The following is a 23,196-nucleotide window of genomic DNA, read 5'->3' on the forward strand; positions in this document are numbered from 1 at the left end:
GCATACATAAGTACTCGAGAGTATGTTAATACTGAAGGCAAGTCATTAATAAAGAGTGTGAAGAGTAAGGGGCCTAGATGGCTGCCCTGTGGTACTCCCGAAGAAACCTTTACTGGTAAAGAGAGGGAGTTTTTGAAGAGGACTCTTTGAGACCTAGAACAAAGATACCCTAAAAGGTCAAGTTTATGTGCTAAAAGGGAATGGTTTACAGAGTCGAATGCTTTACTAAAGTCGGTGTAAATAACATCCGTCTGTAAGTTACCTTGAAAGCCTTTAATAATGAAAGAGGTAAACTCTAACAAGTTCGTGGTGGTTGATCGCCGCCTTATAAATCCATGCTGAGTTGGAGATAAAAGTGACTTTCAAAGATGTTGAAAGTGCGGAGTTAATACCTTCTCAAACATTTTGGGAATAGCAGATAACTTTGCTATACCTCTATCATTTTTTGTGTGGACCCGGTGAAAACACCGACTTAACAAGTCGAAGATCATGAAGTAAAGAACATTTATTTAACAAGGGACTGAAAAACTTTTTAGGGTCCTGAGAAAAACGTATCCTGCATCGAGATTGGTAGTTCTTATATCATTGTGCTATTACATAGCACATAGCGCGTGAAATTTTTTAAAAAGTCTTGATTTTAAGTTTTTAGTCTGGATAACTCTTTGGTAAACCAAGGGGGTTTTCCAGATCTAATCGGACAAGAAAGTGGGACACAGGAATCTCCAAAATGTGCCAAGAGCATTGTAAAAAATGTTTGTGTCTTTTATGACATCAGTGCACAAGTACAAAGCGGACCAATAAAAATTCCTAATTAGATTATTAAGCTTCGTAAACTCAACGGACACGTTCAGGTAGCCTACTCGACCGATCCAATACAGTTGGTCCTATATCTAGCGACACTTCGAAAGTATAATGGTAAGCATCTTCAGGTATAGTGAGCGGAAGGGCTCGGGTTAACAACAGTAAGGTCGGATCCGATACAAAGCACAGATTAAGCAATCGACCCAAGGAATTTTTCACATGGTTGACTTGAGACAGGGACAGTTCAAGCAAGCCGTCAACAAAGTCATGTCGTGACATGGGCACCAGGTTACTAGACTCGTTTACCGAAGACCAAACTGTTCTTGGCAAGTTGAAGTCACCAAGAACTATCATATGATCTTTATCTGATAGCGAGGAAGAAACACGGACAAGTGCTGCTCATAAATTGAAATTTCCGAAGAAGGTGGGATATACGAGCAAGTAATATAGCGAAAGCGGGAAGAATCAGTTTTACACACAGGAATTCCAGTTCCGGTTGAACCTGGACTTTTAAGTGTTCCGACGTGAAGATAGAGTCCACTGCAATCAGAACCCCTCCTGAACGTCGAGACGAACGGTCCTTTCTAAAAGTTGTGTACCGACCTGCCAAAACTTCGGAACGAAGAATGTCCGGCTTTAACCAGGTTTCAGTAATAACAATAACGTGGGAAGCAAATGCAACACTATCCCGAAAAACAATGCTGAGTTTGCTACGTAAGCCTCTAACATCCTGACAAGTTATTAAAATTTAAGTTAGTTTTTTGGAGAGGTGGAAGCACAATGGCACAATGGAATGATTTCTAAGAGTTATGGGGGGCCTATTTTTCTTCTTATCCTTGAACTCCTGCACCACCAAATGTTCTGGCCAAAATTTGGCAGAGCAAATGGTGTCGAAGTGAGTTGGGGAGACACTTATCTTGAACGAAGATATCTCCCTGGCATAAGAGAAGTTAAATTTCTCCACCTTTAAACCCACGGCTTTTATTTTGCTTTGAATAAAAGCAATTACATCATTAGATGTGAGGTCAGGGGCCAGCCGTGAAACAAAAACTTGTCGTTTTGGTGGGACTCCCACCAGTAATTTGGGCACCACAGGCCTAGTACCTGTGGCGGCAATACCCGGAGGTCCGGAACGTCTATTTACAGGTGGGATCGGGATGGACCGGACAACTAGTGAGCTTGCGGACACTACGGACTCGGACGCTGCAGACGTACTTGGCTGCACATTCTCCGAGGCGATGAATTCGGCTACCGAATCTGCATCGCCAGCAGCTGTCGTTGCCCTTGGAGTGGCAAACGAGATCAACCGCTGCACACTTGGAGTGGTCGGAGTCAGTTTTTCGGCGGCGCACGGCTGAGTGACGGTTGGCACTTGCAGATCTCGCGGAGTGACCTTTTTGCGCCTCGGAGACTCATTCAGCAGTTTTAAACCGCTAAACTGAGCCTCCATGGCTATGAGCCGATCGTATTGGTTTTTGAAACCAACGGTCAGCTCCTTAAAGCCACTCCGAGTCTGCCTCATGAAAGCCACCATGTCTTTCTCCACCGCACGGCATGCCTCGCAACTGTAATGCAAGCCATTACGTTTGGCTATAGCATCACTCACGAGGCCAGAAAATCCCGCGCATTTTGCGTGGACTACGCTGTCGCAGAGCCAGCAGGGAACATTCGGCTGATCGTGAGTGATCTGCTTCTTGCAGGGTTTTTTGGCACAGACCACAGTGTATTCCATTTTTAATTTTTATTTATTTACTATTATTTGCAAAACAAATTGGTATCAGACCAATGTGCCAGACAACGCTCAAAGCGGAATTGGTAAAAAAAAGAGAGCAGAGTGGAGAGCGGTTATAGCGAGCGGTACTGAGTAGAGAGCGCTATTGCGAGAGTTTAAAGAGCGAGAGAGAAAGAACAGTTATTGAAGTTGAGGTGATAGCGAGAGTGATAAAACAAGAAAAGCTACCAGACGAGAGCGGACTGCAATGCAATGTAATGCGTACTCACTCACTGCAACAACACAAACACAAGCACAAGCCGACGCCGAAAAATAAAAAGTTAAATAATGTTTTAACACAAATCGAAAGGCATGCACTCGCGTAATAGAAGTGGTTTCCAGATTGTTGTCTGGTTAGGAAGTATAATTAGAATTTAGTTAGGAAAACACCGGCTGTTTATTCAAAACAAAAGGAAAAAATGCGGAGCGCAAAACAAAAACACGTCTGATCACTACGAAAGGAACGAAATCATCGCTTATTAAACGCAGGATTTTTCGGCAATGCTCTATGACAATGCCAGGGAATAAATTTCTGAACCTAGCGCAGCTATGTTGGTTGGTTACTTCTTCCAACGCTTTTAGTCGCTGCATCCCTCTTTTCTCATCGTTCTTCACCGGCGAGAGCTGCGAAAGAGGCTCGTCTGCATAGCATAAATCGCATCTACACCGATCGTCATCGCAAGTACAAGTTCAGTCGCCTGGACACTGTGCCTGTCTCCATAGAATTACTAGTCAATTAGTCTGGTTACAAAATGTCGTTTCTCGAGCTCTTGTAGTCTCGGAGCACTAGGCGCTCATAGGAACGTACAGACAGACATGGGTCAATCGACTCGGCTATAGATGCTGATCAAGAATATATATACTTCATAAGGTCGGAAACGCTTCCGTCTAGATGTTACACACATCCACTTTCACCACAAATCTATACTCATTTTGAGTATCGGGTATAAAAATACAACCGAACTGCAAATGCAACCAAAATACAACTATTCACCATCCTTTTCGGGGATGGTCCGTATGATTTCGTCGTTCCGGAAATTTCATTGTTAGTCCACCATCCATTTTGGATTCCTAAACCGCACGTTTCTATGCGATAGTTAGCTGATGGTTTTCAAATGAACCACTAACAAGCAATGACGGGAAATAAAAAGAGTTCGCACCTAGAGATACATATTTTAAATCTTAATTCGAATTTTAAATCGCTTAAGGCTAAAAAAAGAAAAAAATACAACAGACACAATGGTAATAAGTAAACATATGTATGTATGTATGTAAAATATTATTTAGAAATAGCTTATTGATATTATTAAACGCGGTAGTCTGAGCAGTAGTAGTGTGAGAACAACAATTTTTAGGGCTACTGCTTAATCTCGGCTGAATTCTGCTGCTGCGACTCTATCTTCTTCGCTGTCCGTTGTTGATCTGCTGCTGTTACTACTGCGGTTCCTGTTCATCAGCTGTTCCTCTGCTGCTGTTATTACTGCTGTTGCTTAACCCCGCTGCCCCCTCAATAAGCCAGCTGGCCTTCTCTTTCCTGATTAGCCATCAGTCCCTGATGACCATGCGTCCTCGTTTTCTACAGAAAATCTCCATAGTTTCATGTTATCGTTGGTTGTGGTCGTATTGCTTGGTCCTTCGACGTCTGCTGCTTTCCGAACATTATAGCGTCCGTCTCGTTTCACGTTGGTTATTTCGTATGGTCCTAAGAATTCGCTGGCCATCTTTCTTCCGGTTACAAATTGTGTTCTACGTATGGCTACGAGATCTCCGACCTTGTATTCGTCCTCGCATTTCCGCTTTTTATCGAATTGTTCCTTTTATCTGTCCTGGGCTTGCTAAATATTTTCTTTTGCCTCTTGTCGCATCTTCTGTCTTTCGTCTTTAAAATTATAAATTGTCTTCTTTTCTATCAGTTGAAGTATATCGCTATCCGGTCCACAACGCATTTTTTCCCCGATCATTAGCTGAAATGGATAACGCTTTGCAGACACCTGAACAGTGCTTTTAATAGCATTCTGAACTCGCGGTACGAACCTATACCATCTTCCGGTCTCCTCCTCCGACAATTTGGAATCGATGCTCAGAATAGATCGGTTTACGCGTTCAATTTGTCCGTTTCCTCTTGGTACCCCTGTGGTGCACCACCGATGTTCTTTTCCTTGACAAACTTCTCAAAGCTTAAAGATGTAAATGCTGCTCCACGATCGCTTACTATGCGTGCCGGATTCCCAAATACATCAGACCACTCCCTTAACTTCTTGAGAACTTCGTCTGCTCCTGTTGTTTTTGTGGGATACATCCATACGAACTTACTAAAGCTATCAACCATTACGAAGATGTACTTGTACTGCTTTGAAGTAGCATCCATAGGTCCAAGGTGATCCACATGTATAGCGGCGGCGATCCTTTGTCGATTTGACGCAGAAATCTCTCTTTTTTACCAAGCTTTTTGTTGTAGATTATATATTTCATACAGTTTCCTAAGATCTGTATTACTTTTCCTTCCAGATATGGAATCCAATAGCTCTGTTGTACGGTATGCATTTTTTTTGTGCGGTAAAAAGTCCTGCGTTGTGAGCGTCGTTTATTATTTCTTTTTCTAATGACTTCGGTATTGCCATCTAGTCCGTGCCTTGCACCACCTTGTATACGAGACCAGCTTTCAACTTAAAGTTGTCATAGGATTGACTTCCGAAGATTCCATCATTACATCAATTGGGTACCTACTCAGGCAATCCATATGCTTCAGCCGTTCTCCTGGTCTGTGTTCCACCGCGAAGTCGTCGTCCTGCAGGTACAGGACCTATTGGGCTACCTCCCGCGGAACGTCCTTCTTGCTCAACGTTTGCTTGAAAGCAGCGCAATCCGTTACGAGCTTAAAGTTGGTTCCAAGTTTGTACTGACGAATACTAACAACGCCGCTGCAAACCCGTCCTTTGATCAGTGTGTATCTCGGTTCTTGCATTTCTCCGATAAAGTGCTCTTTCACCAATGCTTCTTTTAATGTAGAAAACGCCTGCTGCTCCTCCAGACTCAATTTAAACGGGACATCTTTTCGCAGCAGATTGGTCAGTGGTTTGGCGATTAGCAAATAGGTTTTTATGAATTTACGGAAAAACCCAGTTAATCCTAAAAACGGCTGCGCAGCCTTTATGTTTTTCGGCATCGGGAACTTGTTGTCGGTTTTCTCCAATCCAGGCTTGATTTCACCTACTCCAACTTGATGACCCAAAAATGTATTGGTCGACTGCAGAAATCGGCACTTCTTCCACTTCATCTTCAGCCCGTATTCAGCTGTTGCATCAAAAACCTTCTTCAGATTTCCCAGTCATTCGTCAGTTTCAGCGTGTATAACGATATCGTCCATGTACAGGTCAAGAACGTTTTCATTTATAAGGTTTTGAAATACAAAGCATATTAAACGGATAAAAACTGCTGGCGAATTGCACAAACCGAACTGCGAATTGTGCACGGTTGAACTCAAAGAAGTCTTACTTCGTTATACAAAGGAACTTGTAAGAACCCATTTTCTAAGTCCATGATGGTGAACACCTTCGCATTTTCCAGTTTTTCCAGACCATCTTGTTCAACTGACGATAGTCCACGCAGACCCGGCTGCTCCCATCCTTTTTCTTGACAATTACAGTCCGACTGGCGAAATTTGATGATGAGCGTCGTATTATCCCAGCGTTGGCCCATTCATCGATCTGCTGCTTGACAACGTCGGCTTCGCTGATGGCCACTCGACTTGGTGAATGTCGAAACGGCGCTTTTTTCTCGTCCAGCACGATCTTCAGCATGATCGGGCACACTGCAGCCTGCTTCTTTTCAGTAAAGTTTCCTGAATCATTGATTGGACGGCATCTCTGAACTGCGATGGAACGTGTATATCATTATTTGCTTCGACCACATTGTAAATACTTATCTGTTTGGTGTCCACAGTTTCTTTCCCTGGCAGGGGAGAAAACTTATATCCTCCTGGCGTTGATGTAATTGTGAAATTGGATATAAAGTCGTGTCCAAGCAGCAATTCGCATCCGACGGCATGATTGGCCACCACAAGGAATTTTTGTGCCAGACGCATTCCGTCGATCTCCACTTCTGCCGTAAACTGCCCAGCGGAGCGTGTGATGTTGTTTCCAAGTCCCCTCAAAGTTGATAAACTGGCTTGCAGATGGACACCACTCAGTTTCCCGAACACAGACATATTTAATAGGGAGCTCCTTGACTTGCACGTCGTTAATTTTGAGAGACTTCAGGCGTTTGTCCTCGTATGCAACGTTTACGGCAGCAGCACTCGGGCAATCCTTAGACAAGTGTCCAGTCTGATTGCAGCGGAAACACTTTAATGCATCTCGGCAATCATTGCGCAGATGCTCCTGGGATCCACAATTGTAGCAGTGTTGCTTCCTTTAATATTTGGCGAAATTGGACCTCTTTCCGAATGGCTGTGAGTCTTTTTGTTTCGGGGCCAAACCGCCATCATCTGCGAGCGTTCTTTCGTAGATTTTGTACTTGTCTCCCAGCTGCTTGTAAGAGCTGCACCCATCAAGTTCGTTCGTTCTCTTTCGTAGATCAGATGCGTTTTTGTTTTGCGCTCCGCATATTTTCCCTTTGTTTTACATAAAAAACCGGTGTGTTCTTAAATAAACATTAAATACCTTCCTAACTCACCTACTATCTGGAAATCTATTCTATTCCGCGAGTTCATGCCTTTTGATTTGTGTTTAATTATTATTTATTGAACTTAAAATTTTTCGGCGTCGGCTTGTTGTGTTTGTGTTGTTGCCGTGAGTAAATTACATTGCATTACAGCTCTCGTCTCTCGTCTGGTAGCTTTTGTTGTTTTATCACTCTCGCTATCACCTCAACTTCAATAACTGCTCTTTACCACTCACTCTTTAAACTCTCGCAATAGCGCTCTCTACTCAGTACCGCTCGCTATAACCGCTCTCCACTCTGCTCTCTTTTTTTTACCAATTCCGCTTTGAGCGTTGTCTGGTACATTGGTATAATACCAATTTGTTTTGGAAATTTTATTTTTTTCGCAAATTTTCTTTATTAAATAAATTAATAATAAAAAGGGAATACGCTGTGGTCTGCGCCAAAAAAAACTGTAAGAAGCAGATCACCCACGATCAGCCGACTGTCCCCTGCTGGCTCTGTGACAGCGTAGTGCACGCAAAATGCGCTGGATTTTGTGGCCTCGTGAGTGATGCAATAGCCAAACGTAATGGGTTGCATTACAGTTGCGAGGCATGCCGTGCGATGGAGAATGACATGGTGGCATTTATGAGGCAGACGCGGAAGGGATTTAAGGAGCTGACCGTTGGCTTTAAAAACCAATACGATCGGCTCCAAGCCAAGGAGTCTCAATTTGTCAGTCTGCAACTGCTGAATGAGTCTCCGAGGCGTAAAAAGACCACTCCGCGGGATCTGCAAGTGCCACCCGTCACTCAGCCGTGCGCCGCCGAAAAACTGACTCCGACCACTCCAAGTGTGCAACGGTTGATCTCGTTTGCCACACCAAGGGCAACGACAGCTGCTGGCGATGCAGATTCCGTAGCCGAATTCATCGCCTCGGAGAATGTGCAGCCAAGTACGTCTGCAGCGTCCGAGTCCGTAGTGTCCGCAAGCTCACTAGTTGTCCGGTCCATCCCGATCCCACCAGTAAATAGACGTTCCGGACCTCCGGGTATTGCCGCCACAGGTACTAGGCCTGTGGTGCCCAAACCACTGGTGGGAGTCCCACCAAAACGACAAGTTTTTGTTTCACGGCTGGCCCCTGACCTCACATCTAATGATGTAATTGCTTTTATTCAAAGCAAAATAAAAGCCGTGGGTTTAAAGGTGGAGAAATTTAACTTCTCTTATGCCAGGGAGATATCTTCGTTCAAGATAAGTGTCTCCCCAACTCACTTCGACACCATTTGCTCTGCCAAATTTTGGCCAGAACATTTGGTGGTGCAGGAGTTCAAGGAAAAGAAGAAAAATAGGCCCCCCATAACTCTTAGAAATCATTCCATTGTGCCACCCTAAACTTCCTCTTCCGTCTTCTCGTCCTGCTTCCACCTCTCCAAAAAACTAACTTAAATTTTAATAACTTGTCAGGATGTTAGAGGCTTACGTAGCAAACTCAGCATTGTTTTTCGGGATAGTGTTGCATTTGCTTCCCACGTTATTGTTATTACTGAAACCTGGTTAAAGCCGGACATTCTTCGTTCCGAAGTTTTGGCAGGTCGGTACACAACTTTTAGAAAGGACCGTTCGTCTCGACGTGCAGGAGGGGTTCTGATTGCAGTGGACTCTATCTTCACGTCGGAACACTTAAAAGTCCAGGTTCAACCGGAACTGGAATTCCTGTGTGTAAAACTGATTCTTCCCGCTTTCGCTATATTACTTGCTCGTATATCCCACCTTCTTCGGAAATTTCAATTTATGAGCAGCACTTGTCCGTGTTTCTTCCTCGCTATCAGATAAAGATCATATGATAGTTCTTGGTGACTTCAACTTGCCAAGAACAGTTTGGTCTTCGGTAAACGAGTCTAGTAACCTGGTGCCCATGTCACGACATGACTTTGTTGACGGCTTGCTTGAACTGTCCCTGTCTCAAGTCAACCATGTGAAAAATTCCTTGGGTCGATTGCTTAATCTGTGCTTTGTATCGGATCCGACCTTACTGTTGTTAACCCGAGCCCTTCCGCTCACTATACCTGAAGATGCTTACCATTATACTTTCGAAGTGTCGCTAGATATAGGACCAACTGTATTGGATCGGTCGAGTAGGCTACCTGAACGTGTCCGTTGAGTTTACAAAGCTTAATAATCTAATTAGGAATTTTTATTGGTCCGCTTTGTACTTGTGCACTGATGTCATAAAAGACACAAACATTTTTTACAATGCTCTTGGCACATTTTGGAGATTCCTGTGTCCCACTTTCTTGTCCGATTAGATCTGGAAAACCCCCTTGGTTTACCAAAGAGTTATCCAGACTAAAAACTTAAAATCAAGACTTTTTAAAAAATTTCACGCGCTATGTGCTATGTAATAGCACAATGATATAAGAACTACCAATCTCGATGCAGGATACGTTTTTCTCAGGACCCTAAAAAGTTTTTCAGTCCCTTGTTAAATAAATGTTCTTTACTTCATGATCTTCGACTTGTTAAGTCGGTGTTTTCACCGGGTCCACACAAAAAATGATAGAGGTATAGCAAAGTTATCTGCTATTCCCAAAATGTTTGAGAAGGTATTAACTCCGCACTTTCAACATCTTTGAAAGTCACTTTTATCTCCAACTCAGCATGGATTTATAAGGCGGCGATCAACCACCACGACCTTGGATGACCGATCAGGATGATCTGGGTGTTATGTTAAACCCCAAGTTAAAGTTTTCCGAACACATTTCTACCATGGTAAATAAGGCCATGGGCGTGCTTGGGTTTATAAAGAGGTGGTCAAAGGAATTTGACGACCCCTATATAACACAGACTCTCTATACCTTGCTTGTTCGTTCGATCTTAGAATACGGCTCCTGTGTATGGTGCCCTCAGTACAAAGTACACCAGGACCGTATAGAATCAGTACAGAAAAACTTTTTACTCTTTGCTCTGCTGGGCCTTAACTAGGATGCGGGTGTAAGACTCCCATCTTACTCTAGTAGACTATTATTAGTAAACCTCACATCCGACTTAACCGTAGAAAAATGCTTGGTGTGATATTTATGCACAACTTGTATTTGTATTTGTATTTTGATTGCATGCTTAGCTTCTTAGTAAGTTTAGTGCTAATTTTCCTCGAATGTTAGTCTAATAGCTATCCTTCTTGCATGTTCGCGTTTGGTTCGGCTACGCACCGCGCGTCATGCGGCAGAGCCCCTCGGTCGGTTGGGCGGGAGGAGGGCTGCGTTTTGCCTGGGATCCGCGCGTAACAGCCTTCTGCTGGTGTCACACGGGCCACTTGACGGTGCAGTAACTGCATCGCCTCTTGAAAGATGCAGTCATGGCATGTCAACGTCCAAATAGTGAGATCTAACAGGAGTACGGATACTAAATTTGGTTACTCTAGCGTTAATAGTCTCTGAGATTTGTGGATGCCCCAGATTTTCGTCCTTTGCGGGGGCGGAAGGGGGTGTGGCGAAATTTTGACACGAAACGGTCAAGGTCCGATTTTACAGGAGTGTGGATACCAAATTTAGATGCTCTTGCTCTTATAGGTTCTGAGATCCTTGAACTCAAATTTTGCAATTGGCAAAGCCGACCATGAAACCTGTGTGTTAGAGAGAGACAGAGCGAGAAAGAATGAAATTGTTTTCTTGATTCTGGCTATAATAATTAACGATCTGGTTCAGATTTTAACTCTCGAAGATATAGTCATCTTCTACGATTCTGCGTTTTCAGTTTTCTCGAATCTTAGAATTAGTGGATGCCACAGATTTTCGCCCTTTGTGGGGGCGGAAGTGGGCGGGGTAATGTTTTGAAATATACTTGTAGCAGTGACATATCACAGAAGTCCGGATATAAAATGTCGTTGCTCTAGATCTTATAGTATTTGAGGACGTCACGGACAGACAGACAGGGCTAAATCGAATCGGCTATTGATGCTGATCAAGAATATATATACTTTATGTGGTTGGAAACGATTCCTTCTGGACGTTATACACATCCACTTTTACCACAAATCTAATACACCCCAATACTCATTTTGAGTATCGGGTATAAAAAAACTGCCAGAGCACACTCTCTGCAATATTATGCTCAAGCAGCACATTGCAAAGTAATTCGGGGAGTGCCCAGGGCCCTACCACTGACGGGCAACAACAACGACCTTTACAATGCCCATTAAAATTCCAACCACAAAAGGCAGTTTCTCAGCTCCCTGACCAATTATTTCCTACCCAAAATTGCCCTGGTAATGATGTTAATTGTATGTTAATGAATCTATTTTTTCTTAACATTCGTTTTGCTGTATAAACAGCCGTTTACTTTTCATTTCGCCGTTAAAAATTTTTTCGGTTTACAAAGAAAGAAAGCTTTGTTATAGACAAAACGAGGGGGAACGTTGTGAGTTGCTGCGGACACCGCAACTCTACAGTTATACCCGATACTAAGTCAGTATGGCTCTCCTCCGGCAGACGCCGCTAATATTAAACGACACGACAAAGAGTGCGTGCGAGAGAGACAGAATTCAGTCTGAGCGTGACGTCACGCGCTGCGTAGCCACTGCAAATTGATTTGTTTCCTTTGGCTATAAAAATGATCTGATCTGATCCAGATTCAGCAATCTGATAGATATGGTCGTTATCTATGATTCTGCGTTTTTAGTTTTCTCAAATCTGCAATATTATGGATGCAACAGTTTTTCGTCCTTTGTGGGGGTGGAAGGGGGTCTGGCGAAATTCTGAGATATACGTTTTATAGTGAGATCTAACAGGAGTACGGACACTAAATTTGGTTACTCTAGCCTTAATACTCTCTGAGATTTGTGAATATCCCCAGATTTGCATCATTTGCGGGGGCGGAAGGGGGTGTGGCGAAATTTTGAAACAAACTCGTCTCGGTCTGATATACTAGGAGTGTGGATACCAAATTTGGTTGCTCTAGCTTTTATAGTCTCTGAGATCTAGGCGCTAATGTTTTACTCTAAGCAAAGCCGCCTATGCTACGTGTGTGTTAGAGAGAGACAGGGCGAGAAAAAATGAAATTGTTTTCTTGATGCTGGCTATAATAATAATACGATCCAATTCAGATTCTGCAGTCTAAAAGACATGGTCATTCTCTACGATTCTGCGTTTTTGGTTTTATCGTATCTTGAAAATTGTGGATGCCACAGATTTTCGCCCTTTGTGGGGGCGGAAGTGGGCGGGGCAAAGTTTTGAAATATTTTTGTAGCAGTGACATATCACAGAAGTCTGGATCCAAAACATCGTTGCTCTAGCTCTTATAGTCTTTGAGCACTAGGCGCTAATAGGGACGGACAGACGGACGGACGGACAGACAGACATGGCTCAATCGACTCGGCTATTGATGCTGATCAAGAATATATATACTTTATGGGGTCGGAAACGATTCCTTCTGGACGTTACACACATCCACTTTTACCACAAATCTAATATACCCCAATACTCATTTTGAGTATCGGGTATAAAAACAAGGGGGAACGTTGTGAGTCGCAGTTACATTTATACCCGATACTCAATCACTATGGCTCCCCTCCGCCAGGGAGCGCATATAATGCTCGAAAAATAGTGCGTGAGAAAGATACCTACAGAAAATGAGTAAGCGTGGCCACGCTACGTAGCCACATAAATTTCATTTGTTCCGTCTGGCTATAATAATAACCCCATCTGATCCAGATTCGGCAGTCTGCTTGATATGGTCATTCTCTTTGATTCTCCGTTTTGGTTTTCGCGTATCTTCAAAATTGTGGCTGCTACAGATATTCGTTAGAGCAGTGGCTTTCCAGTTGAGCTGGGACAATAACCATACAGTATATACTTAGATGTGGCATGCAACGAACGTGTCGCAAACGAATTTTATGCGAGCGATCCAAGGATCTTCGGTTCTGGCGTTCTCTCTCTTCGTAGCAAAGTTAGCAAAGTCGAATGTCATAGTGTTATCACCAAATGCTTAAAAGACCGCTCTTCTTTATGAAATGCCTTCAAGTCGAAATTATTAGCTAGAAAAAGTGGCACTGTCAATTTTTGTTTACGGGCGCTCCGAACCTTCTTTGATAAAACTTAATTCAAAAAATTAAATCAACACCCAACGCAAGGCACACTATCTAGGCACGAACAGAAAATAAGACAAACTAATTCAGACGTGGCGCTGCTACTGTTATAACCCAGCTATCATACAGTTTCGGAATTTTAACCGCCCACTTAACCACTCGCTAGAAAGCTCGTTTGCGGTACAATCGGTATCACTCATTTTTTGCTCCCTTGAGAGATGTTTTGCGATGGTTTTACGAAAGGAAAAATGTATCACTCGTACACAAGCTTACATGCGTGCTCGTTTAAGAGCATAGTACGAGATTCTCGCAAAAGGCTCGTTCGGCAGTTTGCTGGTGGTTTGAAATCACAACGTGTAAAGTCTTATAACAGAATCTGACAAAGGAAGACAGCCAAGACTTCTGACTGAAGTGCAGTTCTTTATGAAAGTTTAAAACAAGTTAAATTATTTAACTGATCTTCATTAATTCCCAATATCTACAGCACTTTCTCCTCTATTTCAACGCCCCATTAACATTCCACCGTATCAGGATCAGACGCCATCTTATCAAGAAGCACAACGAGATAATTGACTCGGCGGTCTGCGAGCATTGTGGCTGGGGATCCGCGTGTACTAGGATCATCGAATCAAAATTTTTCACTGTCAAGAATGATAACTATTTGGTGTATATCTATAAAATGCTATATCGTCGCCTCAGTTGAAAAGAAGTGACAAAGGTCACAGAATTTTGTAAACGCTTAGAATAATATAAATATAAAAACGCAAATGAGAGAATATTCCAGACCTTTCAAAGTCGAGAATTGTTTCAGGGTGCAGAAATATATTTAACTTTTATTGACATTCTGCAAATTTCAGGTGGAAGTTGACGTATGAGATTTAAGTATCTATTGTTAGGTATTCATTGTTATCAATACTCAATTAAAAACTGATCTCTTGTACTGGTCTAAAAAAAAACCTTTCGCTCCAGCCCCTTCCGCTCCACAAAGGTCGAAAATCTGGGACATCTTCTGTGGAAAATACGAGAAAATTAAAAACGCAGAATCACCAATCTACCAAATTGCAGAATCTGGATCAGATCGGAACATTATTATCACCAAAAAAGCAAATTAATTTGCAGTGGCTTTGGCAGCGCCCGACGACACGTTCTGACTGATTTTCTATCTCTCGCTCACGCACTCCTTGTAGTGTCGTTCAATGTTAGCGTAGTCTGGCGGAGGAGAGCCATACTGACTGTGTATCGACTATGTAGAGTTGCGGTCGCAGCGGCAACTCCCAACGTTCCCTCTTGTTATACCCGATACTCAAAATGAGTATTGGGGTATATTAGGTTTGTGGTGAAAATGGATGTGTGTAACGTCCAGAAGGAATCGTTTCCGACCCCATAAAGTATATATATTCTTGATCAGCATCAATAGCCGAGTCGATTGAGCCATGTCTGTCTGTCCGTCTGTCCGTCCGTCCGTCCGTCCGTCCGTCCGTCCGTCCGTCCGTCCGTCCGTCCGTCCGTCCGTCCGTCCGTCCGTCAGTCCGTCCCTATTAGCGCGTAGTGCTCAAAGACTATAAGAGCTAGAGCAACGATGTTTTGGATCCAGACTTCTGTGATATGTCACTGCTACAAAAATATTTCACTTCATTTCAACTTCGCCCCGCCCACTTCCGCCCCCACAAAGGACGAAAATCTGTGGCATCCACAATTTTAAAGATATATGAAAACCAGAATCGTAGAGAATGACCATATCTTTTAGACTGCAGAGTCTGAATTGGATCGTATTATTATTATAGCCAGCATCAAGAATACAATTTCATTTTTTCTCGCCCATTCTCTCTCTAATACACACGTAGCATAGCCGGCTTTGCTTAGAGTAAAACATTAGCGCCTAGATCTCAGAGACTATAAAAGCTAGAGCAACCAAATTTGGTATCCACACTCCTAAGATATCGGACCGAGACGAGTTTGTTTCTACAAATCTCAGAGACTATTAACGCAAGAGTAACCAAATTTGGTATCCGGACTTCTGTTGGATCTCACTATCAAACGTATATCTCAAAATTTCGCCTCACCCCCATCCGCCCCCACAAAGGACGAAAATCTGTTGCATCCACAATATTGCAGATTCGAGAAAACTAAATGTTTTTATGTTCCTAGAATATTCCTTCACATAAGTTTAATGTCGTTTCAAATGCAGTTTATTTTATGAAGATATCTTATTTCGTTCAGAAGTTAGAAATTTAACCAGCAGAAAGGGTCAATAGCCTCAATGAGCTTCGTCTGCATAGGTTCCATGCTTTACATTTTCGACTACGTATATGAAGTAGTATCAAGTCAAATTGGTACTACTAAATACTAACTTATACTTAATAGGTATATATTTATGTTAAAAATAACCAAATTTTTATTTCTTAATTTAAAATTCAATTTTTAAATTCTTGAGCCTATTCAGTTAAGCTAAAATAATTAGGCATTTTTTGTAATGTTTTCAAAGTTTCTTTTTTATTAACAATGAATCAATCTATAAAAAAATGTATTTTATATAAATAGAAAAGTTGGTTAAAAATATATAGCGACTTTACTTTTAAAAATTGCTGAACCTATTGAGTTGAGCGACACTGTGCCTATTTTACCGCAACTCTTTAATTTGTTTGATATTATTTCTCTATCATTTTAGATGAAAACCTGACAATCGATGTTAACGAAGTTTCTAATAGGACAAATTTCCGAAAGAATACGTCATTTTTTGAAAATCTGGGCGATAAAACAGAACATTTCTTGGAAAAAGTATTTACCAAATGGGGAACGTTTTTTGCAAGCTATCCATGGATAACCTTATTTGCCGGTGCTTTTCTAGTTTCAATCCTGGGATATGGCATAACGTTTATACAAATTACAACAGATCCAGTTCAACTTTGGGCTTCACCAAATTCCAAATCTAGAATTGAAAGAGATTTTTTTGACACCAAATTCGAACCATTCTTTAGGATAGAACAAGTAAGTAATTTTCGTTTTTATTTTTGCACCAATATTTGTATACCCTTTTAACTTATTGGTAAAATGCGGCATTAGAAGGTTTGGCTAAGCTGCAGTCGCTTATTCATTGATTTATACAAAACTTAAACGACACTTAATTACTAGAGCCCTGAACAGTGCACAGAGTGCACAGTAAAAAAAAACAATTATCCCATCTGGCGAACTTTTAATAGAAAAAATACAATTATGTTGTGGACTGTTGCTTCTGAAGCAACTTATGAAACAGTCAAGGAAAAAATTCAGTTACAAGGATTATTCAAACGAAAATGCGGGCCGTTAAGGTAGACATCAAATTGGATGGTAGGTGGTACGTTTAAGTCTACGCCTGATTCTGAATCTTAATAGTCTTCGAGCCAAGACATTTGGGTGATTACGTAATTTCGATTTGTATCTAGTAGCTTTAGCGTTTATAACATCGTCAACTGGGGGGACACTGAGGTCCTTGGCTTTTTCATAGTTACTAATGTAACTAGCAGTTGGTCTAGCAGCCTTCCCCGAAAAAAAAACTGCAGGGCACATTCCTCTTTTTAAGGTGCGGATCACCACCGCTCTCTTATCCGGGTTAATGGAAATATTCCAGCGGCAAGCCCAATTTTCAAACCTTTTTAAGTATCGTTGAAGGTTATTGGTCTCATCATAAACACAGTTAGCCCTGGATGGAACTGCAGTGCCGTCCGCAAAAGTTGCTATCATGTGTAAATAGGTTGTATAGAGTTGGCACTAATACTGCCTCTGCCTCTCGTCGAAGAACTATCATCATCTTGTATTCGAACAGTTGGGGGCACAGCACTTTGAGCTTTGCGAGCAACTCCTCGTGCCCTAGTCGTGCCCTACTCGGTCTGAACTCAAATTGGTCGTTTGGGATGACTCTTTTGACTTGCGAAGATTCCAGAACCCTTTCCAGGATGCAACGCTCAAGTGTTTTGCCAAAAGTCGAGAGGAGGCTGATTTGTGTATAGTTTTTGAGGTCCTCCGGTGGCTTTTCTGGATGGTAATAACAAACACATTTCCAGGCTTTGGGGAAGTAAGCTAGCCTTAATGATGCGTTGAAGATCATCAAAAGGTAAACAATCACCCTGTGTACCTTTGGAACGATAATGTCGATTGGAAAGTAATTAGCGCCACAGGGAGCTTCATCTGGTCCCATTAAGTCTCTCGTACAGAAAGATGTGAACCTTTCTTCAAAATTCGCCGCAAAGGCCTCTACTCTGTCCATTGCTGATCTCGCCCATGTGCCGTCAGCTTCCAGGAAGCGTACTTGGAGCTTGCATCTGCTGTCGCCTCCGTGGACTGCTCCATGATCTTGGTCTTCTGTATTGCTAGTTTGCCATTCTTACTCGGTTTACCACTCTCGTGAAAACTCTTGTGGGTTATTGGTGCTTATATAATCGCGTCTGAGTCGTTTCTTGAGTAGGAGCAGCCCTTCAATCTCACTGGAAGTGCTGCCTCATTGGCTTCCATTCTGCGATTTTCGAGGTAGCATCAGCTGCAGAAGCGTCACAGACTTTGGCCACAAGAGTGTCCATCCAACATCTGCATCCTGAGCTGCCTAGAATTTCCTTGATCAGGGGAACGTTTAAGTTAAGCTTCAACTGCCTCCCATGGCTGGGATCGTCTGCGGTGTGCTCGATAATGAAGCAATGAGAGGCAGGTAGTTGGATCTGAGGACATGCTCTTCACGGGTAGTGAGCTGATTGCTGGGAATATATCGATATATGAATAAGTCTAAGCGGGAGGGTATGGATATCCGAATCGGTGCGTAGTAGGTAGGTCTTCCTGTCGCCAGAATTTGTGCCGAGCAATAGGTCATCCCTCTGCGGTCTCCTCTGTGACTGTCTCAAAGCATGTGCTTCGCATTAAAGTCTCCACCAATGATACATTTCTAACCCAGTTGTGCCAGAAGATTGTCGAAATCAGTTCTTGACCAGGGAATCGATGGGGGCAGATAGACTATGGCAATGAGAATCTCTCCGCGCAGTGTTGAAAACATGACCGTCGCGTGTTGGTGGTAGTGGGAGATATCCTTCCGAATGAGTACAGCCTCCTGTGGCCCTACTGCTTGAGTGGTCGGCTCTGTCAATGTCAATGTTAGGCCGCTGTAAAAACTGAGCCAGACTACGGCTACGTTCCAGAATCCAATCCTTTGATCTGACAGCGTTATGGTCTTCTAAAGGTTTGCGATTACACAATTGGTCGAGGGATTGCTGGATACCTGATACTGCCGTTATGAGGCCAGTTACAGAACTCTGCAGTTCCATAAAAACTAGTGAGCTCTTATCCATCTGCTGTTCAGGAGGAGAATCTTGGGTGTAGTAGTCCTGCTGGGTCGAGTAGCGCCGGGGTTCAGCGGGGATCAGACTCGGGGATCCGGTATGAAGGACCAAAATTTGCTAAGGCTATGAGTTAGTAGATTACAGTCCGCAGTCCATAAGCAATAACAACACAGCTATGCGTGTAAAAATAGTTACTTAAGCGGGACAATACAATCATGAGTATATGATTAAGGCAGTCGTAATATAAATGAACATTTAAGTAAACTAAGTGGCTAATTTCTCAATAACTACCAATTTCGATATTCTTAAAAGCCCGATTAAAACTTGATGCCTTGATTTTTACCGAACTCATACTTTCGCACTGATCTTTTCAAAAATCTTAATTTTTTCACGAAATTCTTTAAAATTGTTTGCTTGGTCTGTTCTTCCCCAGTTATATTGATCGTTTCTTCGTATATAGATTTTTATACCCGATACTCAAAATGAGTATCCGTCCGCGCCCACAAAGGGCGAAAATCTGGGACATCCTCAATTTCGACGATACGAGAAAACCAAAAACGAAGAATCGTAGAGAATGACCATATCTTTTAGACTGCAGAATCTGAACTGGATCGTATTATTATTATAGCCAGCATCAAGAAAACAATTTCATTTTTTCTCGCCCTGTCTCTCTCTAACACACACGTAGCATAGGCGGCTTTGCTTAGAGTAAAACATTAGCGCCTAGATCTCAGAGACTGTAAAAGCTAGAGCAACCAAATTTGGTATCCACACTCCTAATATATCGGACCGAGACGAGTTTGTTTCAAAATTTCGCCACACCCCCTTCCGCCCCCGCAAAGGATGCAAATCTGGGGATATTCACAAATCTCAGAGACTGTAAAAGCTAGAGTAACCAAATTTGGTATCCGCACTTCTGTTAGATCTCCCTATAAAACCTTTATCTCAAAATTTCGCCCCCCCCCTTTCGGCCCACACAAAGGACGAAAAACTGTTGCATCCATAATATTGCAGATTTGAGAAAACTAAAAACGCAGAATCATAGATAACGACCATATCTATCAGATTGCTTAATCTGGATCAGATCAGATCATTTTTATAGCCAAAGGAAACAAATCAATTTGCAGTGGTTACGCAGCGCGTGACGTCACGCTCAGACTGATTTTCTGTCTCTCTCGCACGCACTCTTTGTCGTGTCGTTTAATATTAGCGGCGTCTGCCGGAGGAGAGCCATACTGACTAAGTATCGGTTATAAATGTAGAGTTGCGGTGTCCGCAGCAATTCATAACGTTCCCCTTCGTTTCAATTAAAATTGAGATTGAACAACAAAGTATTAATAATAAAATTAAAAAGCAACTGCGGTACATGGACAAAATAAAAAATAACGAACAACAAATGATGGATTATAGAGCAAAATAAAGAGAATTTTCCCGAAAGTACAGAATAAAGTTGCGAGAGAATCCAATAGAAGTCGAGAGCAAGTTAAAAAGAAGAAGAGAGAACCTATCATAGGTGCAAAAAATAATAATAGCGCGCACCGCTTATTCTCATATATAACATATATGCCCATATGCCAATATGACAATATTAGCTAAAATATAGTTTTCGTTGAATCAATTCTATACTTGCGTATACAGACATCATGTGTGAGATTTTCCAATACACGAAGACAAACGATTCGATCTTCGTCTTTGCCTTCTTTTTGTCGTTGTCGTCTGCGTCGTTTTCGTCTCTGCGTCGTTCTGTAGCCTCGTCGTTTTGTAGCTCTTCGTCGAGCAGAGGTAATCTGCTCTCTGCACTTTGGACGAAAACGAATGGAGTCGTTTTGCGTTCTTCATCCTCTTTACTGCGTTTCTCACTACAGCTTCTCGGCACCTGCTTTCGGCTGATCTTCGTTGCTTCGTTCGTCGTAATTTCACAATGCTCAAAACTTGATGGTATTGGCAACTTTTACACAAATAAAAATTCACTTGTGATTTTAACCAAGACGAGCCCGCAAATTGTAGGAATCCTCGGTGAGCTTTCACTATCCCAAGCGATAGATCGGTACTCATCAGCTGGTTAAAGGGCTGCCAAACCTACATCTATACATATGGGTATTTTATAAAATACGTTTCGGTCGTCATCGTCGTATTTTTATCTTCTGAAGCATGTGAGATATGGTTGACGCACGAGCGAAGAGATTTTACTATTTACCAAATACCATTTTATTTCGTTTTCAAAAGAGGATAGGATATAATATCGAAGTTGACGATGTTCTTAATTTATTGCTTATTGAAATCAAAACACTAAAACCACAAAATTATTTTTAAAGTCTATTTAGTCTTTAGCCTAATTTGTAGCTTATTTATTTTCGGTTTTAGCCAGTTGTGGAATATATTTTTTGAATCTAGCTTATATTGGCTCGGAAATTATGCCAGCACTGGTGTGGAGATACTGGTTTTTATCCCCAATCGGACGACTAATTACTTCGATTAAATAAAACCCAGCGCAGATGACGAAGAGAGAGCTTCGAGAAAACGCTTAGCAGGACAAGCTGCTATTTGGCAAGCAGCTAATTTGCGGTGCTCTGTTCCGGGCAACTGTTTTTATTGGATAATGCAGGGAGGGGAGAGTGAGAGAGTTCAATTGGTTACTTGTCATGGAGATAGGAAAAGGAACCACACCGCTAGTCATGTTCATGTTCTAATGTTAATTATAAATTATAATTCTTGAACTTTGTTTATCCTCTTTCCACCTAACGACCTATTATCTTCGAATTTAAAAATATATCTCTACCATATCCGACCTCATAAAGTTTATATAATCTTTCTTTCTTCGCATTCGATATATGTATATTATATACAATAACTTAATTCCGATATAACATACTGACTAAATTATGGTTTTTTTTTCAGATTATAATCAAAGCTGTAAACCTACCAAACATAATACATAAAACATCAAACGGACCTATTACATTTGGCCCAGTGTTTCATAAAGATTTCCTTACTGTGGTTTTTAATCTTCAAGAAGAGATCAAAAATATAAATGCAAATGGAACATTTCTAAATGATATATGCTATGCTCCATTATCAGATGAGAAAAGTGATATTAATACCTCAGATTGCATTATTCAGTCTATATGGGGATATTTTCAAGATGATTTAAGTCGATTAGAAGAAACAGAGGAAGATAATGGGTTCAATGTAAGTACATAATGACGAAAACTAAAATACAAGGTACTCCGTTTCTTTTCATGCGTGTTTCTCTATGAACAATTTTAAATCTCGCTAAGCACGGTATGATGAAAGGAAGATAAAGACTATCAGTCTGGCTATACAAATTATCTGATCTTATTAAATTTGTTTTGGTATATGCAGCCCCATAAAAAATATATATATTTGATCAAACATCAATATCCGAATCAGTCCGTTCGTCCTGTTTGGCCCATATATCTCAGATTATAAGAGCTATAGTATTTTGAGCCCTTGAATTGTGAATAAGATCCAAAAATGAAAGAACGAGAGAACAGCTTAAATTCTGCTGTGAGAAGAAAACGAAAAACGGGGAGATAAAGATTCGAAAGAACGGCATAACATAGGCTACTGCCATGCATTTTTTTTTTTTTATTTATTTATTAAATTAACAATTATCTGTTAATAATGGTACTTAGTTACTAAAGGCGGAAAAAGATAAGTTAAAAGTTAGCTAAATTTAAATGATTATAAATATTGCATGCAATTAGTTTAAGAGACAGTTCAGGGGATAGGGTTTGACAGAGGGAGTTATAATTATGGCATAAAACCCTAAAAGGTTCATGATCAGCATAATTAGTTCTACATATGGGTAGACGGATAGGCCTAAAAGTACGGGTAGGTCTAGATGGAACGGCCAAGTCAATCTGACCCAAGAGAGTTTGGGAGTCAACAGTCCCAAGAAGGAGCTTGTGCACGAACATTACGCCATTGCATATTCTGCGATGGTGCAACGACGACAGGTCAATAAGATTTAGCCTAGACCGGTAGGGTGGCAAGATTCTACCTGAGTCCCAGTTTAAGTTCCGAAGGGCAAAAATTAAAAATTGCTTTTGCACGGATTCAATAACAGCCTGCTGTTCTTTATACTGCGGGCTCCACACACAAGAACAATACTCCAATATAGGACGTACTAACGAGATGTACAGTTGTTTCGTAACGTACGGGTCGTCAAACTCCTTGGACCAACGCTTGATGAACGCTAAAACACCCTTGGCTTTATTTACAGTTGCAGCTATATGGGTGTTAAAACACATCTTATGATCAAAAAGGACTCCGAGGTCATTTGAACTCGAAATTCGCTCAAGGACATGATTTCCTAGAACATATGAGACAAAATGAGGAGCGCGACGGTAAAATGTCATAAGTTTGCATTTGGAAAGGTTCAGAAAAAGAATATAAGTTGAACACCACAATAGTAGTTCACTTAGATCAAGTTGAAGGCGTGTGTGCAAATACCAATCAGAGGAAGAAAGACAGATTTTGACATTATCAGCATACATTAGTGTAGTAGAGTATGTTATAACTTGAGGAAGGTCATTCACAAATAAAATAAACAGAAGCGGGCCCAGATGACT

General features: G+C 41.6%; 1 protein-coding gene across 7 annotated transcripts in view; it reads left to right on the forward strand.

Moving 5' to 3' along the window:
• Window positions 1–23,196, forward strand: part of Npc1a (Niemann-Pick type C-1a) — a 205,208-nt gene that overhangs the window by 107,893 nt on the left and 74,119 nt on the right. For all 7 annotated transcript variants that reach the window (XM_033380368.1, XM_033380367.1, XM_033380370.1 and 4 more), the window contains exons 8-9: window positions 15,970–16,289; window positions 21,500–21,790. In XM_033380368.1, the coding sequence (XP_033236259.1) occupies window positions 15,970–16,289; window positions 21,500–21,790 (611 nt within the window). The remainder of the gene's footprint in view (window positions 1–15,969; window positions 16,290–21,499; window positions 21,791–23,196) is intronic.

This window comes from Drosophila pseudoobscura, chromosome 4, assembly GCF_009870125.1.
Source record: "Drosophila pseudoobscura strain MV-25-SWS-2005 chromosome 4, UCI_Dpse_MV25, whole genome shotgun sequence".
In the NCBI taxonomy this organism is placed as follows: Eukaryota; Metazoa; Arthropoda; class Insecta; order Diptera; family Drosophilidae; genus Drosophila; species Drosophila pseudoobscura.